This window comes from Suillus discolor, assembly GCF_016758755.1.
Source record: "Suillus discolor strain FC423 chromosome Unknown F5147scaffold_99, whole genome shotgun sequence".
Classification (NCBI taxonomy): domain Eukaryota; kingdom Fungi; phylum Basidiomycota; class Agaricomycetes; order Boletales; family Suillaceae; genus Suillus; species Suillus discolor.
Window position 1 is genome coordinate 88,112 of NW_024541346.1, and position 18,924 is coordinate 107,035.

Consider the following 18,924-nt stretch of genomic DNA (forward strand, 5'->3'; position numbering starts at 1 on the left):
GACAAGTAGAGCTTCTTCAGCGTAGAAGGATATCTAGAATGGCTATTACTCTGTTTCTGCAGTCAAGCGAAAAGTAGATCGGATCTCCTCCTGATACGATGGCAAAGTGTTACAGAGAAATTGAAAAAATTGCATTGCCGACCTTTGCACAGGGGCACTCCAACCGGAGGATAGCGTGTCAGCGAGCAATACTGAAAATAACGAACCCCAGCTGGAAAATCGTGCTGGATTGGGGCACCCTTTGAGAACTCGTTGATTCCCGAACCATCTTTTCAACCAGGAACAGGTCTTTAGTAAGAAAGATGGTATACTCAACGTGACAGATATCTTGATAGCCCACCCGGTCGATTTATGCCATGTATGTCATGTGTTGATAAGCTCAAGGTACGAACCAGTGAATTCCAAGCGCTCGTGGTCGCACGTTGCTATACCAGCTCAGATATTAGTACAAAAGGCAGAGCACGAATTTCGAAATATGCATTTACTTACATGTAAAGCTCTTGCCCGGATCTCGGTTTACATCAACGAGCGAACCCACATGGGGATTAGCTACTTGAAAACGTTTTTGATATCAAACACGAGGCCATTCGCGGTCCGGGATGTCGATGATTGCGTGGACATAGAACTTCCCGATTTGAGTCCAGCTTGCTTCAATGTGTAGTTAGTCTTTCCTTCCAGCAGAAGAAACGGGTCGAGCTGTGTACTTGAGTAGAAACTTGGGATCTAAGCGGTGCGTCGCAGGGTACACCTGGTCAGTGATGAATTGCATTTGCACGTCCAAATCCAAAGTGTTGTGCATATTCCGTGAACATTAGTAGGAAAACAACCTGCCAGAACAGCGTAGTAATCCTCTCTCCTATATCGTAACAAGTGAGTATAAACGACATCTACGTAAGATAATATACACCTCTCGGAGGGCGCGTTCTCGGGACTGTCCAAAACAAGACATCACGAAATCTCTGAGAACCAGAGAACAAGTACGAGCAGCATAGAAGCCCACGCTATAATCACCCTGCCCCGGTGATAAAGTACCAATACCCTACCACTGGCCTTACGCTGTCCCGCATCCCGTTCTTAAACAGCTCCGATTTATCGTTCGAACAGATCTGTGTGCCAACTGCACCAGCAACAATCACCGTATCGAGCAAGTGTCCGTGATCATCCAGTTTCACATCGAGATAAGCGTACCCGCAAGGTACACATTCGTCATCGATGATTGGATAAGGCATCCCCTCGAGCACCAGGAAAGGACGCCACGCTCCACGGAAAGTGTACACTGCGGCAAACTGGGCTGCACTCAGTACCCGTGGATCTATAGGACGAAGCAGTTTCTTTGGCGCGTCTTCCCGCATGCGCTCAGCATTTAGCGGGGGACCCTGCCACATGCCTTGCTCATTGAATACGCAAAATGCGGTGATCCAGCCTGAGAGGTAGGTCGGCCCGCTCCCGCCTCCCTCGTAGTGCGCGACTTTGGACCAGAAATCGAGGTTTTCGGAGCTGGACGGCGCGTCGAAGGCGGCTACGAATCGAGAGATGATGGGGTGCAGGAGGTGATACCACGCTATTGTTTCTATGCTGTATATTTTTAGTCGTTCAAGTCGTTCAAGGATTGCTTCCCAGTCATGTCTCTCCCCCAGGAGGGTCACGACCGGTATCCCACAACGTAGTACAAACTTGTAGCGAAAATACTCTTTCATCGTCGCCATCATGGACATCGCGTACACTGTCCGATCTACATCCGTCGTCGTTGAAAATTCAGGCATAATCCAATCCCTCAGCATCGGATCCACTACACGCGTGTGCATAAGGTCCAACATCTGGCGCGCCAAGAATGCATAATCTGCCGTGTGACGATTTCGATCGCCAATGATGATGAGTTCCTCCCGACCATGGGCTGCAAAGTGCCCACTAAGTTGCTCGGCATGTGCACTCACGAAGAAGCTGAACTGTATGAGGATCGCGGTCCAGACGTCGTCCGGGCGGAGGATAAGCGCACGATGGTTATTGTATGCCTCAAGCACCGTGTGCACGAATCCGTTGGGCTTTGGCATGATATCGCGCACCGCATCGAGGTTGGTGGGGAGGGACGTGCGAAGGAGGTGAATACAACGCATGAATTGTTCAGGAGATGTCTTTTCGAGGACGGTGAGGTAGGGGTTTTGGTGGAATGGGATCTGGAGACGGTAGTCTTCCGTGAAAGACTCAGCAGGATGCGTGGCTGGGCAGAACGAAGTCACGCCAGAAGGAATGTGTTGTTGAGTCTAATAATAGGTCTGGCGTTTGGCATAATTCAGCATTAGGAATGACATGAACATACCGTGGAGAGCGGGGACGAAACCTCAAATGAAGCCGTTGAACTAGCCACGGAAGATATCGGGGAGAGTTTATGTAAAAACATAGGGTGTATAGGAGGTGCAGTCGTGATGACCCTGCGAGGTCGTTTTTGAAGTTTCGGACTGGGATACGGCCTGAGTGAGCCTGTAATACTCTCTGTAGGGGCAGTAGCCGTGAAAATGGCAGAAACAGCTTCCTCCTTGAACTTGCTGCCTTGGGAGAGAGGCAAATCGATGCTGATCGGAGAAAGTGGTGGTGGATTATAAGGATGTGCTGGAGGTCGGTCGGTATCCCTCGATCTCGAGAAGACACGCCCAAATGTCAGTTTTCGAACCATAAGGTTAAGCCTGGAAAAGGGCTGCGTATGCCAACAAAGTCGAGTTGAGAAGGAGTGGATGTCGAGGAGTGGTATTGATGTCAATCGCGACAGGCACTGCACATGTCGTGCCTATTTCTGAGTATGAAAATGGACTTGGACCACGAGATAGAAGTCCAAAATGAAGTTCAGCTGACTTTGGAGGATTAGGTCAACAAGGCAGCTGACGGCGTACTATCCCTTCCTACATGGGAAGAACCATCGTAATAGGGCTTCAAATTAATGAGCGTGCATGACGCGTTGGTAGATGTTGGCCCGAAATGCAAGTATCAGATCCAGCTTGTTCCGCTATACATGGATTGAAAAGATTGCAGGAACTATGCCGGCGATGACTATTGCAGAGGGTTGACAAGACCGGCTCGCATGAGTTGATCATCCAACTCAATTGAAGTTCGCGAAGACTCGGGTGACTTACGCGAACATTTTATGACAAATCAAAAGGGTTCTATGTCATACAATGTACTGCGGGGAAAGGCATCTATGGCTCAACCGATGGACTTCGATGTTTGAAGTTTGAAGTTTTCGAAAATCTCGGTCTGGCCAGCTCAGAGAAATCTCGAAAAATTCACCATTGATTATATGGGCCGCACGAGCCAGGGCCGGATAGCAAACTCATGAGAGTACAATGACTGTGGTCATCATTGTCCCCATCAACGAAAACGAAGTGCTCAAATTCGAGGTGAGTGCGTTGCAATGAGATGCTCAACATAGAAGATGAAACAGAAAGGACAATTAAGAGCTCACAAAGCTCTGCATAACGGAACGGTACACCGATATCTTGACTAAGGCACTCGCTCGTCCGCTTTTCTTGAAGCACGCCACTGGACTCGGAAGTACTGGTGTCTAAGTGAGGGGGTGTGTTGGAAGAAGTAATACCCAAGGAAGCACCGTACCGGAGGAAGCATTGTACCCACAGGCGTACGATTAATGTTCCTTCTTTTCCTTACTTGCTATTGCTTATCATATATCATATCTTGCACTACGACACCACATGTCACGCTACCGGTACAATTATTTCCGTTAGCTTCTTCGTCCTTCTTGAGCAGTACTTATACGCGTCAGTTCCCCGCTTTATACCTCAGCGTTGTTTCTCCAACTCTCGCTGAGACTTGTTCTAGCGCCGACAGATGCGAGATTGTTTGGAAATGGGAGGCATGATGGCCTCATGCCTCCCATTTACAAACAACAACGAAGACTTTTGGAGCTAGCAGGAGATGTCAAGGTGATGACATCGATGAAGGTTGAATATTGAATGACGCCGAATTGTTCACAGCGCTGATCAGCCTCTCCTCAACACACTTCCTTCGGCTTTTGAAGCGAGCATTGTTGAATCTACCTTGGAGAAACTCTTCTCTAAGGTGGATTCAACAATGTTCACTTGGACTTACCGATATACCAGGGTGTCTTCCGATGGAGACTACCCGATTTCTGATAAGTTTAGTGCGCGGCCGCGTCGCGACGGTGGTATGTTACGGTGGCCGATTTCCATGATCGACTGTATATTCATCTAAACTCCAAGGACGGAAGCTGGATGTCGCATCTTGATCAACATACTCTTGTTGAGAGTTGTATCAGTCATGTCTCCGGATACCACGACGGTGAACATATTTCCAGAATTCCCTATCCCTGGCGCGATCTTCAACCAACTTGAAGAGTCTGTCAAACGTTCGTTCAGTGGGGTCGTCGACTTCCTGGTGACTAAACTCCCCGCTCAGTACACCGGTTAGTCATTTTCTGTCGCGTGCTAGAATGGAATTGAACCGTTCTTTAGGATTCCTCCTGACCAATCCGACCAAAACACTGGTGGATCTCGGAAACACCCAGGAACCAATATCGTCCAACATATTCGAAGCCAAACGCGATAGAGTTCGGGAGGGTCTGCCTCAAGCTACAATTGCTGCGGCTTCGTATTGCCAATTGCGGGGGTCAGCTCTCTGTCGCTCTATATTCCGTGACGTAGTCTAACTTTATGATAGCTTAAATGACATCAGGGATGTTGTCACCAACGGAGAACAGTGGATTTTCTTCGTGTACAGAAGGCACACAGATGATACTGGGTGAGCTCTATTTCCCGCATGATATGAACCGCCTGCAACAAATGCGAGATAGTGCTGCATCGTGTCAAAACAACTCAAACCATTCTCGCACGACAACGCACGATATTGACTACCTTTGCATCGTGCATTCGTCCAAATTTCTTATCCAGATCGTGCGAGGGCGGTTTCAATTGGCGGTGCACGATGCTGCACTCTCCGGACGTCTCGCACTCTCCGGTTTTGACTGGGCGTCACCCATCATCCCTGCCTGATGCATGATCATGAGCGTCTTGGTTCTACCCATGATCTTTACAACAAGTTCTATCTCGGCTTTGTTGGGCTCGGAGGAGGATCGCTGAATGGGAGTGAGTATTCTTTTTCGTTTTCTTCCTTCGCCTGTTCTTTTGTTCTGTTGTGCTTTCTTGCTTGTCGAAACGAGATCTGATGACGCAGCGTCGCGCGTTGCAGTTCAAGAAATCCAATATGTCAGATGCTGTTAGGATTTTGGATGGGATGACAGGGACGCTAGTTATTGATGTAAGTGCCTGTTTTGCGCTGCTTCTAGGTTTGACCTTTGTCCCTGTAGTGTAGGATGTTGATACGCTGGGTGAGGGTGATACTGACAGGTTTTTATGAAAACATCGAATAGATGCGGGTCACTAATGGTATCATACTGTCATCCTTCCCCTCGATGCAGTGTTCACTCGACTCCTACGCAGGGAAAAGCAGGCCAATCCATCGTTTGTCTTCCCAATCACAGGAAGAGTCAGAGATAGGATGTGATTTGTGATGCATGTAGAAGCTGGCAGCGATAGTGGAAACAAGAGAGCAAATTTTGTTTTGTCAATACCTTTATTTTATAGTTTCAATTATTACGAGCGTTGGTTAAACAGTGAGATAGGATAACCTTCAGGATCAAATTGACCTGCGTTGCATGAATGGCTGTAGTTATCCGTTGTGCTCATGTAGTTTGTGTGCATGAGCACAATTCGAGTGGTTGAATCGTGATCATGGTTCTTGATGTCGACCTCAGTCCATAAAAATGTATATTTCCTAATGATAAGCATTATGCAACAAAATCATATAGCAACGTGTATGTATCCTCCATAAAGATATAACAATAAAACTCATGTAACAAAAATAATTTTCAAAGTACATAGTGATCGACGGCGCTATAACACCCTCTATTTTGAAGCTGAAAAGTACAGAGTCATGCAGGATAACAACGCAGAAGGAGAACAGCGTACCTCCATCGGACAAATGACATGGTTAGATCGCTTCTTGATCAGCCTAAAAAAGCCCGTTAGGACCATCAGGACCATCAGGCTTGTCAGGATCGCCAGAGTGAAGGCGCGTGTGATCAGGACCCCCGAAGCGTTTGTTTGGAAAGTTAGGCGTGCTAGGGCCGTTGGAGTCAAGCTCCGTGCGCCTGTTGGGCATCTCAGGTCTGCTAGGGCCGTTGGAGTCAAGCTCCGTGCGCCTGCTTGGCATCTCAGGTCTGCTAGGGCCGTTGGAGTCGAGCTCCGTGCGCCTGTTTGGCATCTCAGGTCTGCTAGGGCCGTTGGAGTCGAATTCCGCGCGCTTGCTTGGCGACTCAGGTCTGCTAGGGCCGTTGGAGTCGAACTCCGCGCGCTTGCTTGGTGACTCAGGTCTGCTAGGGCCGTTGGAGTCTAGCACCGTACGCCTGTTTGGCATCTCAGGTCTGCTAGGGCCGTTGGAGTCTAGCACCGTGCGCCTGTTTGGCATCTCAGGTCTGCTAGGGCCGTTGGAGTCTAGCACCGTGCGCGTGTTTGGCTTCTCAGGTCTGCTAGGACCGTTGGAGTCGGACTCAGGTTTGTTAGGGCCATTGGAGTCGAAGGCTACGTGCTTCCTTGGCGACTCAGGTTTGCTATGGCCATTAGAGTCTAACACCGTGCGCTTGTTTGGCATCTCAGGTCTGCTAGGACCGTTGGAGTCAAGCTCTCCGCGCTTGTCAGGCCCGTCAGGAGTGCTGGGAGAACTGGGAGAACTGGGAGAGCTAAGAGAGTTGGAAGACCTGAGAGAGTCTGGAGAGCTAAGAGAGCTTAGGTGGCTGTTGTCTCTAGTGAACGGCGCATCAGGCGTAGGAGGACCGTTGGAATCCAGCTCTACGCGCTTGTCAAGTGAGTCCACGTCGCGCGAGTCGGGCGTACTAGGAGAACCGGGAGAACCGGGAGAGCTGGGAGAACCGGGAGAGCTGGGAGAGCTCTCGTCGAACAGGCCGATGTCCCTAGTGTTAGGCGCACTAGGTGTGCCAGGAACGTTGGAGTGATGCTCCTCGCGTTTGCTAGACTCGGTACCCCCTGCAGGTAGGGTAGGTGCGGTAGGACAGGTGGTCGTGTTGGAGTCGAGCTCCTCACGCTTGCTAGACTCGGTACCCCCTGCAGGTAGGGTAGGTGCAGTAGGGCACGTGGTTGTGTTGGAGTCAAGCTCCTGGCGCTTGCTAGACTCGTCACCTCCTGTGGTTGCAGGAGTGCAGGTGGTCGTGTTACCAGGCTCCTGGCGCTTGCTAGACTCATCACCCCCTGTAGGTGCGGTAGGACAGGGGGTTGTGTTGGAGCCAACCTCACGCTTGCTAGACTCGTCACCCCCTGTGGTGGCAGGAGTGCAGGTGGTTGTGTTACCAGGCTCCTGGCGCTTGCTAGACTCGTCACCCCCTGTAGGTGCGGTAGGACAGGGGGTTGTGTTGGAGCCAACCTCACGTTTGCTAGACTCGTCACCCCCTGTGGTTGCAGGAGTGCAGGTGGTCGTGTTACCAGGCTCCTGACGCTTGCTAGACTCGCCACCCCCTGTAGGTGCGGTAGGACAGGTGGTTGTGGTGGAGCCAACCTCTTCGCGCTTGCTAGACGAATCAGGCGCTGTAGGCATAGTAGGTGCGGTAGGTGCGGGAGGACAGGTGGTTGTATTGTCACGCTTGCTAGACGAATCACCCCCTGTAGGTAGAGTAGGTTCGGAACAGGTGGTGTTATCAAGCTCCGCGCGCTTGTTAGGCGAGTCGAGCGCGCCGGGAGCGCCGAGGTCCCTAGATTCAGGCCCATTGCTACTGATAGGAAAGTTGGAGTCAACCCCTGCGCGCTTCTCAGGCAAGTTGGGCGAGTCAGGCGCTCCGGGAGCACTAGGAGGGCTGAGGTCCCTAGATTCAGGTCCGTTGCTACTGATAGGAAAGTTGGAGTCAAGTTCCCCGTACTTCTCAACTCCATGAGGCGAGTCCGCGTGAGGCGAACCAAAGTTAGGGTTGGGCGTGATGAGTGGGGTGAGTGGGCTGGGAGAGCCGACAGCTCTAGTGTTTTGGTAAACATCGGGGTTAGAGGTAGGCCCATCGCGCCTAGCCAACGCTACACAGCATATCAGCATCGATCTGACTAAGTCGGGCGACATATGAACTCACATCTCATCAACAAATGTGGTGCTGGGTATGCCGCAGCAATAACGACGAAGGCCATGAGTGTCGTGAAAGTATGTGAGAGCTGCATATTGAGATCGAGAGGAGCGACCAGTATCGATATCGGGTCCATTCAGAGTCGCAAGAACTTTTATACCCCTCCAAACCACCTGACGAAAACAGCAGTACTTCGATCCAAACAGTTTAATTGAGAAGAAGACAATATCCGACTCGCTTGCCACAAACAAGGACGTCACCATCGTAAGAACAGATATCAGGATAATTTCGGGTCCGTGTATCGTGTTTGGCTGGTACGAACCTCAAGTTGCTTCCCTTGCTGTAACAATTCTTTCTATGCCCTCGTGAAATGACTCAACCTAATCAAATGTCGTGGAAGCGAGTCAACAAATAAACTGTAATGGGTGTCTGGTACTTACGAGGAAGGCATGTTATGGTTCGCTTGCAAAGTGCTCCTAGAATCATATCGGAATCCATTTGTAAGGGGTGACGTTACTAGTAGCCGGCATGACCTGAATTTCAAGTTTCATGCAGCGGGCTCTCTGACTGAACAATTCTGCTTCTATGGGTTGATTCAAGCCGAATTATATCTCGTCAGAGCGCATCTGGTGCAAAATATTCGGCTAGAACTACGGTAAGTAACGTGTGGTTGGTACGGAAGCTGCAGCGCTGAGGACTTGCCATCCCACTGGTATAAGCTTACACCCTCGTGAATCCCCCTCGTTCACATTGCCTCCAAAGAACTTTCACGCACATGAGGCCTTGCCAGCAGTATGGAATCCGGGGCCGTGATCGTCGGCTATCACGTCAACCATGTTACGAAGTGGATTGACCTTGGTTGACCTGTAAATGAATAATTGAACTATCAACTTTAGAACGGGAGCTGAAAGTAGAATTTCGATAGTCAAACGCCTCACTGCGTCTGTACTGAATTGACCTTCTACAAGGTTAGCCCATAAACGGGTGGTGAATGATTGGTGGAAAAATCGATGACTGAGCTCGAGCAACCTAGGATAATGTTCGTATGAGCGTATCGCATACATAACGCAGCCAACATACGTCGCATCGCATCGCATCATGGTCTCGTCATGTTTAACTCGGCATACCACGTCGCCGGAGGTGACAAAAATATGGTTGGGTGAAGATGTTGGAAAAATCGGATACGCGAAGAACTCTCGTTATGTTCGAACTCGAAGGTGAGTAATTGAGCACCGACTTCGTTTATGTAGCTGAAGATGTAAGGAATCGAGTTCACATAATAACACCAAAGTTTGTGCTGACCGATTTCCGTTATTTTGGCCGCCACTTGTGGGCATAGTCAACTTTAGCAGCGCTTCAAGTTGAATTAAGACTCTTGCAAGGGCACCGCACTGCGTTTCATATGATGCGAAAGTACCCGTTACAATTCCAGCATGCTACAACATGCAACACCAAACGCGGATGCGCCGAAGGCACAGACATTGGAAGGCGGAGCGCGAGTGTTCTGATGTTACAGGAGAGCGACGTGGCCAATGGCTTCGATGACGAGACGTCTTTGATAAGCGCGGCTCTTTAATAGCTTGATCATGCCAAAACCGTTGACCTGATCCCGGAGTACTGAGAAGACGCAAGCGGCAAGGGTAATACAATGTTGGTCAAGCTGCCAGCCAGTTATCAGCGCTTCAGCTGCTGTCTCTGTGATTGCACCAATCCAAGACGCGATTTGAAAGATTTGAGGCTCTCAGAGATGCGGTTCACACCTTGATGATGTCAAGGATTCATTCCGAACATCACGAAATTCGTGAAACTGAAGTAAACCGACGTCGTAATCATTTCGCGCGTTCGAAGGCGACTGTAATGTTGATTGAAATAATGACACGTATCATTACATAAGAAAATAGTGTTATGGAACATATACATGAGTACGTAACAGTTGTCGGAGTGAATTTGTAATCAACTTCGAATAGAGTCGGAGTCCGGGATCCCTTAACCTTTCCGTCCACCTCGTGAGTGTTGCAATCCGTGGTGCGCTATGTGACGGTGTGGATGCCTCACAATCCTGGAAGCGTTGCTTTGCGTCAAAGACAATTGGTAGCTGCAGCGCTGAATCCGCGTCAGTACTAGTAAGTACTACATATTCATTCACGACCATCAATAATCACAGCGCAGAATAGTAGCGGAATGTCGTTAAAATTAATGTCGTCATTGCATAATGGGAATCAACATATGGCAGAACTGCCGGTGGATCCAGATTCTTATCATAGGTGTGGTTCAATTTTGTAGAAGAAAAACACAACTCGCGTTCATACAACAGGCGTGCCACACAGTTTCAGTTGACTCGCGATGTCCCTGTTTCGATATTGAATCAACCGAACGTGACCATCATGATGACCTTCATGTGCTCACTTCCAGCTCGATCATGTTTAACAATGATTCCGGGCTATGTTCTGCGATATCGACGAAAATCATTACTCACAAGAAGCTGGCACGTAACGCAACTCGAAGGCTAACGTTCTCCATTTCATGCAGTTTCAGTGACTATCACTGATACCGATAAGTTCGGATCAGAATGCAACTAATTTCCGAGTGGCTGGTCGCAGAAGATCACTACAAACCCTGCCCTGCATTCGAACTCGTCACGTACAAATATATCTCATCAATTCTGTTCCAGGTTAGGACTCTTCCAACTCGAAGAAACACATACCTTCCACTAGTGCTCGCCCAAAATGGTACAGTCTCACGACATCGAGCGTCCAGTCATCGTTTCAAAATAAAGGGATCACTCCGTCTATCTTCCTCGACTCCAACTCACTAAACTGTTTATTTCTCGCAATTTGACACTCGCAATCTAAACGTCCATGAACAAATTTCTCCTACCTATACCTCGTACGATAACAATTGGTTAATGACTCGGATATGTTGTCATTGACATAACATTATTTCTGATATCCCCTCGTTTATCTACCAAAAATCCCTGTAGTATGATTATATCGCTGATACATCTATCTTCGATTTCTTTCCACCAAAATGAATGCCAATTTTAAGAATTATAGAGACCTACTGAGCGCTCAAGTTGTTGGATGAGTGCAACAATTTGAACGAAGCTCGGCGATATTCCGAAAGCCGATCGGACTGAACCTTGGTCAAAGTTTATTCGTGGCACTGGCGTGCGCAATGCGCATGCCAGCGTCAAGTTACACCTCACACACGGTTTTCAAATCGCCGTGTCAAACTGCTCAGCGCTATTCACCCTAGTGACCCAGTCTCTCACCCAGTTTTGAGAAGCTGCTCCATCATCACCTCCAGAGTGAACCGTTCGTGCCATCCTGAACATGTTCATGAGGGGTCCACCATACGCTACACTCTTTGTTACCTGCTTCTTCTTTCAAGTTGTATCTGTACACAGTCTAGCCCACGATGCCGCCATGCTAAACAGACGAGCGGTCCCGGAAATTGGCGGTTCACAAGGCGGTATGTGGCTTCCTCTGCTCTGCTCCAACATGTAATTGTACGAGTAATATCTCAAATATCAATCTCCAACAGGTTTCATCGGGCTCGTTGTCGCTTTGAGCTTGCTCATTATTATCTGCTGTATTGCAGTCTTCTTCCTCCTCCGCAATCATGAACCCTCCGAACAAGATCGCAATGCCCGCCGTGAGCACTACCGCCGTAACCGCGATCTCCAAGCACACGATTCAACAGCAGAACACGGCTCCTTTGGGGACAAACTCCGTGTGATATGGGCAGATAGATGGAGTAGTAGGAGCAGAAGCGGCGGACGACGAGGTGGGCGTGGCTGGATCCAAGCTGGCTCAGGTGATGAATGGGAGATTAATTCAGATCACGGTGAAGAACGTAGGGCACAGCAGCCCATGGAACCCTTTTCCAGGTCTTTTCAAGAGGGACCTTACAGCCCCCAGGTCCCAGAAATCGACTCACCGCTGTCAGATGCAGAGTCGTATGCACCGATGCAGTATGGGGATTCGTACGCAAAGGGCCCATTACATGTGACATCACCACAGCGGGTGACCTTTGCACGGTCGCAGTCACCGCTCTCACTGTCGAGCTCACCTATGTCCCCTGGATCGCATCGAGATGCAAGTGTGGATGACGAAGAGGTGCACCCGCCTGACCACCGTCATTTCTCTACACAATCATCGACATCAGTGCGGACTTTTGAGGGAGGCACAAAGTTTATTGAGTCGTTCTAGCTCATGCTAGTTATGTTTTGCCTTTACTCATACATGTGTTGTTGTCTTTCATCTTTTATTCTTATGGTCCACGTGTACTCGTCGCGCATTTTGTATCATTCGGACGCTCATCCGTGCAGTTGTTCTTGTATGATCCTTTGCAATGTATCTTTAGCACTCCCCTGCTAAATGCACATTACCTAATGTTGATCACTGGCTTTGATACAGTTCCTTGTCACGGTGCCTCGAAGCTACTAGTTAGCTTCGCTAGTGTAATCATATTGATTCTCCACCGTACTTCTCTGCACTTCCCTTCTCTCCACAGCTTCTCGGTCACCTCTTCTGCCCACTAGTACCATGTACGTATACAATATAATGGTTTTGTAATTTTATTTTTTTCACGTATGATTCCCCTCTAGAGGGCCAGCAGCTCCTGAATTCTCCCTCCCTCCCTCTCTCCCTTTCGATTTCTGGCTTCTTCCCAGCTTTCCCTCTACAAGTATCCTCATCGCTAGGTGACCTAGCAGCACGTTGCCATAACGTGTTTGGAAATCGTATTATCCACGATTCACTCCACACCGGCCTTTCCATCCCACTCCTTGTTGCTTCTTTTCTCTTCGCATCTTCGCAGCTTTGCCTCACCGGTTTACATTTCAATTTTTTTCCAGGATCTAACATTAGAATGTCAAGCCAGAGACCACCGTGTCCAATTGTCGTTACCAACTCAAGTTCGGGTTGGGATGAGCAAACGCCGCATGTGCATAGCGCATGCAACGTTCACATACATGTATTGTTGCAAAGGTATAGCCAACAAGCTCTATGTTAAAAGTTAACTTGATCCCTCGTGCGGTCGGGGGTCTTCTCACTGCCAGATGACAATATTTACATCCTGTATTTTTATCGGCGGCACCTTTATCGACACGTGGGGACCTGGCCTGGGGTTTGTCTTCGTGGCGCACATACAAATCTCGTCCTCTCACAACATCGATTTCATGGAGTGAGTTACTCGACCTTTTTTTGATGATCTAAAATCCTTGGAGATCGCCACCATCAGATCCGTATTACAAATCAGTCACACTCAGTCAGGGGCCCGCATCTGCATCGATGGCTGTCGTTGGTATCAGATGCAGTCTTCTAAAAAATTACATTTCCGGCATTACAATGGGTTAGTTTCTGTGCTTGTCGACTGCACCCAAAGCGAAACCAATCTACGAATATGTCTACCTTCCCAAAAGGCAGCTACGATACTGTGTACAAAGTTGGTTGTATTGTCGGTGATGGTCTCAGAATGCTCTAGAGCGTACCACACACGCTTACATCGTCGCCTGCCTCGTGGTGCTAATATCACACTTTGTACGCCGTATTCACCGAGTCACTGTCGTCGGAAACGTGATATGAACTTTGTTCGAGATGTGACCAAGACTTTCCATCTTCGAATAAGATTTCGGGGGCAATGGAGCAATGGAAGGAAACGCTGGACCTCAAACTGATGGCTGCAATGAAGATATCCTAAAAGATGCCTACCACGACGTGCGGCAAACTTCATAGAGAGATCGATCCAGTATTCTCGAACTATGCAGCTTAGCGATATGAAAACCCTTGCAGATCGTACAGGTAGCCTTACATGAACCAGTCGGTATGGTGATTATTTTGATGGGCGACCGCGCTCTGGAACACACATGTGATTATTATTTCAACGCGGCAGACATCGTGTATTACATCAACTGTGTAGATCATATATATCGTACAGCCTTGGTGCAGGGCCACCTAAACAACGTAAACAGTCTCATTCACGAGTTGTAAGTACGGCCAGTAAAGCTCCTGCAACGCGTGTCAGATCTGTACATCAAATCTAGCTAGGGAACAACGTACTCCAACGAGGTTAAAATGAGCAAGTCCAAGCTGTGCTTGCCCGGTAGCGAAGGATGCGGGGATTTGAACAGAGAAGTCCTCATATGGGTCTTCCGCGCCCGACCCATACTGAGGATTGAATGGGCCTTCGTACAAGAGAGTACCCATATCCTCACTAATGGGCAGACAGTCCCCAGTTGGGCAAGACTGGATAGCAATTACAATCGCTATCTCCTTACCGCCAGTGAGATTGTTCTGATGATGCAAGTGGTTGAACATTATACTCTAAAGAATGCGTGTTTGAGAGCTCACCGGGAGGCCTATTTGCACAGTAAAGTTGGTGCCTGCAGTAATATCGGAGCCAGGCGCAGGCAGGTTAATGTAGGCGTTCTGAGCGCAAACAGACACTACCATGAGAATGGTGACAACTATTGCTTTGATTAGGAAGTACATTGCAACTGTGAGCGTGCAGTTTCTGAAGAGATGGTGAATGCGTCGCAGTGCCGAAGTTTATATGTGCTGAGCGGGTGCTACATTTGGTAGTCTCCAAACCATATACAGGGCATCTATAGGGATGTCAGCACCTCATGCAAATGCATAGCACCATAACGGAGATGTAAACGCCACAATAATGAAGATACACCGTTGACTAACCTGGGGATTGTGAATATCCAAGTGCTGCAAGGTTGATGTCGTGCTACTTACCTACCCGACTCCGGTGTCCGCGATGTTAAGTTAGCTATCCGCAGTCTGTGCCATAAAAGGGCACGTGTGTGGACAAAAATGCGGCAGGTGCTGCCCAATGGGCAAATGAAGCTGACATGTATTTTCTGTAAAGTGCTCATCTAGTTCTACAAGGATTAATCAGAGCTAAACGTAAATGTACTCCGTAGTATGGTTTCACATGAAACTACTTACAATTATTGACTATAATCATCATTTTAAAGCATATGATTCATGTTACTGTCAGGCAGGTAAGGCAATCGATCCAGTTGACCGGTGGAATCGGAATGAGGCAACGGTCTCGGTGAACAATAACCGTAACACTATCTGCAGGTGCCGCGAAAGGCATTATGACTGTGCATGCGTTCGCTGTTTTGATGCATCGAAGGTCTTCTTGCCCGTGTCCTGAAAAATGTGATTTGGATGAGGAACGTTCCATGGTTTGCATTAAGTTTGAGTATGAAACAATATTACTTCTGATGCTATTATCAGTGATGGTTACTAGCGTAAGGGGTGCGCATTCGGAATGGCGGATACCATTGGATTCTGGAATGATGTGAGCAATAACGCACTCTCTCCGGGGAATGATGAGTCAAGCACTAATTAGCCTTACTAGTGAGCGATAGGCTCTACCAGTATGCGAGCCATGGTAGGGTTACAGCTCTATGCAATGAAATCAGGCACGACAATCGATCTAATGAGAAGGTTCGTACTACACCATTTTACTCGGAGCATCAACGCCGCCCGCTGTGCAAGAATGCTGAGCTGAGGGTGCGTCTCGGGCCTCTCGGCATCTTCGGTCCGGACTTGTCCACAGCTGCATGTCAAGGGAATGCCGCAGTGAAACTAGCTTAGTTTTGAGGCAAAATGTTTGAGCTTGGCTTTGCCATAGTGTTGAATAGTCTCCTGTAGCCAGACCGGTAACCAAATAGAAGGAAGATAGTCGTTCGTCCTATGTGACGATGAATGCGAAAATAGGCTACGTGGGGGTCACAGGTAAACTTGGAAATGACCGTCCGTGACGGTCCGTCCCGATGAACTAATTTGGGTATCCGGAGCACCTCGGAATTCGTAGTCACTACTAGTGCCACATGAAAGGAAACATATGTTCGACGATTTGTACTATGTACTGCAGCACTGTGACATTATGACATGCAACACAATCGCGAGAACTCGTAAGCACTTGAATAGGACATAGGACATCATAGGAATTACAGAAACACGTACTACCAACCAATTTATATGTAGTATGCGTGCGATACAGCGTCTATATCCAAATAGTCCCAAAAGGTCCATAACGATGAAATGAGAAACATGATCATGAAATTGTGATGGTGCGGTTCAGGATCTCCATCAAAGGGCCCGCCGAAGCCTAGACCATAACATTAGTTGCGAGCACTTTTGAATAATGTTTAGGACACTCACTCCCACAAGAGTGACATGAACAACCCCAAGAAGAGCGGTTCCGCTGGCAATGCTACTCGGAATTTGGACTGTGAAGTTTTCATAAGGGGGAAGGTATGTCTCATGGAACTGTGGGTCGAAGGGACCGTTGTACAAAATTTGACCCATGTAATCAGCAGGGTTAATGCACGGCGTTCCTGGGCATGACTGTATGCCAATGACGACAGCAACTTCCACAGAACCCGTCAATGTATCCTGTAAAAACAAGCATTGATTGAGGAACAGGCATGATTACATGTCAGAAACTCACAGGTCTCTCTACCTGAACAACTAAATTGCTTCCAGGAGAGACTGAAAGACCTTGCGGAGGGTATCCAATTACAGCGCCCTGAGCGAAAGCAGAAGCTACAAAAAGAGCTAGGGAGAGAACTGACTTCATGATGAATGATTTTGCTGAATTGGTGAAGACGATGAAAGCTCACCCTTTTATATGCAGCATGCTTTTGGCTTTGGGCGAGAGGGCAGCATTCGCCGCAACTTTGAAACCATACGTGTCAGAAAATTCCAGGACGCTGTGCCATCAAAATATTGATCCGTTGACAACTTGAGCTGACCATTGACTTGATCGGTAATAATCCATTCCAGCCTAGTGAACACAGGAATACTTCTCATGTCAATGGAGCCGGCGACATTCGGAAAACGCTCATAACATGCACAGCTTTCATTCGAAGTTAAATGTTGAAGGCTATGATCAATGCGTGTACAAGTGAGCTGGTTGAGCGCAGCAGACTCAAAGTTGACTGGGACTGGTGACTGGTGTGCAGTTGACTGTTGAAACTAAGTTTAAGATCAGCAAATTGCGTAAACTTTCAATTAGAAATCGACGTAAATGCAACTTATTCGTACTTGAACGTTCCACCCACAAGCAGTCCGTGAATAACTCGATTTTTGATGCTAAGGCCCATTTACAGCCACATAAGCTTTTCACATAAACGCGATTGACTCTTGCGCAGGCTACCATCAGATTCGCCCGGACCTACTATTACATGCTGCAGACGACGTCTTCTTCGGACTTGCCAGTGGTGCAAGACCCCAACTGCGCAGTCACGGCGCTGAACCTAAGCATTTTGCTGTTCTCCTTCCATGGCCTTTCTTTCCTTGTAGGTATGGGTTTCAAGCTGTACGTCACTTTCGTAGAGGCCTTTCTCGAACCTGCTCACATGCAGAATGATGAATTTCGCAGATATATAGTAAGACGCACGGCAACTGAGTATTATTCCAGGATAACTCACTACATCCACTTCTCAAAATGAGAGTCGTCAACCCGATCGTCGCCTTGCTTTTTTGAGCATTGCTTCTGCATAATAGGTCTTCATGATGTCACCATTAGCCGCTGGGCACGACTGTCTCCGGGGAAAAATATATATAACGATCACTATTGGGAAACCAGTAAGTTAATGAGTCCTCTCCAGGTACAATCTCGATTTTACGTTGTACAAGGACTCGTTGTCTGCTTCCGAGTCGTCGTTGCCATCCGCTCATGCGTATGGAATATTTGTGTCCCTCAGGCTGAAGCGCTAGGCGAAGTTCTGTCCATTTAATCCCCGCACGATCTTCAAGCAACCGAGCGAAGACTTCAACATTAGGATCCCTTAATCTATAAGCAACAGTAGCGCCCTCCTCACCGTCACTCACTTTGCCCTCATTGGGGTACGTGTTACATTCTATGACTGGTGTAGGAGCCAATACTGAGTATGGTTAGACCGCCTTGGATGGAGATATAAATATATAGCTCATTTCGCAGCCTATGGCACGATTCATTGTATTGCAGTCTCACTTTGGCAACTGGAATGCTGCTTGTGCTCCATCACGTTCTTAATTGTCAGAACGGACGAAGAAATGGATGTTGGAAACAGGATCCGTTCACAAATGATGATCACCCCGGAAACCCCTGACCGCCCCACCATGTGGACACGTTTGTCGCTGCACAAGGACATTTCATCTAGATATGAGGATTCATCGAGCTCCACGCTTGACCCGAAACTTGAACGGCGCGATATACCTACCCATCAAGAATGCATATTATAGAGATCGGCAGTACCCTGAAAGCATCTTCAACTTCAGTCTCCCTGCCAATATATTGTGGAACTGTGAGGAGGACTTCAAGTGTCTTCCTCGCTTCTACTTTCACCGTAGCTGCTTTTGCACAAAATGTTAACAGTTAGTGCTGGAAGGAACCTTAACGTCGACATTGTTTGGCCAGTAAGCCCCCAGGCACAATATTCTCGTCCCATCGGCATCACACGATTGAATCAGTCCACTGGGGTTCCGATCTTCGTTGCAAGATGTAGCTGGCGTAATTTCAATCCAATCGCGTCATCCAAGCCGCTAGCCAGGCGAGGCACTCGATGACATCCTCTACAACGGTACAATCCACAAGAGACTCGAACCAAAGTGGCCCTCAGCCATATCAGAAATTTGATGTTCGAGTTCCTTCTGATTTGATGGGCAGTGTGTTCCTGACGATAACGGATGTGGCGCTTATTGGGGTGAGAGCTCGTGATCGTCATCTTCTGCTCAAAATTAACGCTGGTTGCATCTATGCCAGGCCGG

General features: G+C 48.3%; 6 protein-coding genes across 6 annotated transcripts; 3 read left to right on the forward strand and 3 right to left on the reverse strand.

Moving 5' to 3' along the window:
* Positions 1-1,007: 1,007 nt before the first annotated feature.
* On the reverse strand, positions 1,008-2,671 carry F5147DRAFT_780138 (uncharacterized protein; the record flags this gene model as incomplete). The annotated part of the gene is made up of 2 exons (XM_041442410.1): positions 1,008-2,261; positions 2,318-2,671. 2 exons carry the CDS (start codon positions 2,669-2,671, stop codon positions 1,008-1,010), a joined length of 1,608 nt encoding a protein of 535 aa, XP_041286411.1.
* An 809-nt stretch (positions 2,672-3,480) lies between these two features.
* F5147DRAFT_840889 (uncharacterized protein) lies at positions 3,481-4,432 on the forward strand. The gene is made up of 5 exons (XM_041444333.1): positions 3,481-3,767; positions 3,874-3,932; positions 4,005-4,012; positions 4,059-4,165; positions 4,230-4,432. The coding sequence occupies exons 1-5, from the start codon at positions 3,638-3,640 to the stop codon at positions 4,253-4,255; spliced, it is 330 nt and encodes a 109-aa protein (XP_041286412.1). The 5' UTR covers positions 3,481-3,637; the 3' UTR covers positions 4,256-4,432.
* On the forward strand, positions 4,229-5,018 carry F5147DRAFT_823441 (uncharacterized protein; the record flags this gene model as incomplete). Its single annotated transcript, XM_041443771.1, has 4 exons — positions 4,229-4,432; positions 4,482-4,635; positions 4,687-4,767; positions 4,820-5,018. The coding sequence occupies exons 1-4, from the start codon at positions 4,288-4,290 to the stop codon at positions 5,016-5,018; spliced, it is 579 nt and encodes a 192-aa protein (XP_041286413.1). The 5' UTR covers positions 4,229-4,287.
* Positions 5,019-11,276: 6,258 nt separating this feature from the next.
* On the forward strand, positions 11,277-12,714 carry F5147DRAFT_724179 (uncharacterized protein). The gene is made up of 2 exons (XM_041439022.1): positions 11,277-11,614; positions 11,687-12,714. Exons 1-2 carry the CDS (start codon positions 11,476-11,478, stop codon positions 12,352-12,354), a joined length of 807 nt encoding a protein of 268 aa, XP_041286414.1. The 5' UTR covers positions 11,277-11,475; the 3' UTR covers positions 12,355-12,714.
* A 1,249-nt stretch (positions 12,715-13,963) lies between these two features.
* F5147DRAFT_442546 (uncharacterized protein) lies at positions 13,964-14,829 on the reverse strand. Its single transcript, XM_041429891.1, has 3 exons — positions 14,497-14,829; positions 14,206-14,439; positions 13,964-14,154 (listed from the first exon to the last, which is right to left on the reverse strand). The coding sequence occupies exons 1-3, from the start codon at positions 14,635-14,637 to the stop codon at positions 14,101-14,103; spliced, it is 429 nt and encodes a 142-aa protein (XP_041286415.1). The 5' UTR covers positions 14,638-14,829; the 3' UTR covers positions 13,964-14,100.
* Positions 14,830-15,845: 1,016 nt separating this feature from the next.
* F5147DRAFT_724186 (uncharacterized protein) lies at positions 15,846-16,762 on the reverse strand. Its single transcript, XM_041439023.1, has 3 exons — positions 16,622-16,762; positions 16,333-16,566; positions 15,846-16,279 (listed from the first exon to the last, which is right to left on the reverse strand). Exons 1-3 carry the CDS (start codon positions 16,748-16,750, stop codon positions 16,226-16,228), a joined length of 417 nt encoding a protein of 138 aa, XP_041286416.1. The 5' UTR covers positions 16,751-16,762; the 3' UTR covers positions 15,846-16,225.
* Between the last annotated feature and the right edge of the window lie 2,162 nt (positions 16,763-18,924).

Coding starts and splice junctions, on each gene's coding strand:
- F5147DRAFT_442546 (XM_041429891.1), bottom strand. CDS start 14,637: ATGTACTTCCTAATCAAAGCAATAGTTGTCACCATTCTCATGGTAGTG. Junction 14,440..14,496: donor CTGTGCAAATAGGCCTCCCG/GTGAGCTCTCAA, acceptor TTGCATCATCAG/AACAATCTCACTGGCGGTAA. Junction 14,155..14,205: donor CTCATTTTAACCTCGTTGGA/GTACGTTGTTCC, acceptor CACGCGTTGCAG/GAGCTTTACTGGCCGTACTT.
- F5147DRAFT_840889 (XM_041444333.1), top strand. CDS start 3,638: ATGTTCCTTCTTTTCCTTACTTGCTATTGCTTATCATATATCATATCT. Junction 3,768..3,873: donor CTTGAGCAGTACTTATACGC/GTCAGTTCCCCG, acceptor GGCATGATGGCC/TCATGCCTCCCATTTACAAA. Junction 4,166..4,229: donor GTTTAGTGCGCGGCCGCGTC/GCGACGGTGGTA, acceptor CTAAACTCCAAG/GACGGAAGCTGGATGTCGCA.
- F5147DRAFT_724186 (XM_041439023.1), bottom strand. CDS start 16,750: ATGAAGTCAGTTCTCTCCCTAGCTCTTTTTGTAGCTTCTGCTTTCGCT. Junction 16,567..16,621: donor TTGTTCAGGTAGAGAGACCT/GTGAGTTTCTGA, acceptor TTGTTTTTACAG/GATACATTGACGGGTTCTGT. Junction 16,280..16,332: donor TTCATGTCACTCTTGTGGGA/GTGAGTGTCCTA, acceptor GTTATGGTCTAG/GCTTCGGCGGGCCCTTTGAT.
- F5147DRAFT_724179 (XM_041439022.1), top strand. CDS start 11,476: ATGTTCATGAGGGGTCCACCATACGCTACACTCTTTGTTACCTGCTTC. Junction 11,615..11,686: donor AATTGGCGGTTCACAAGGCG/GTATGTGGCTTC, acceptor AATCTCCAACAG/GTTTCATCGGGCTCGTTGTC.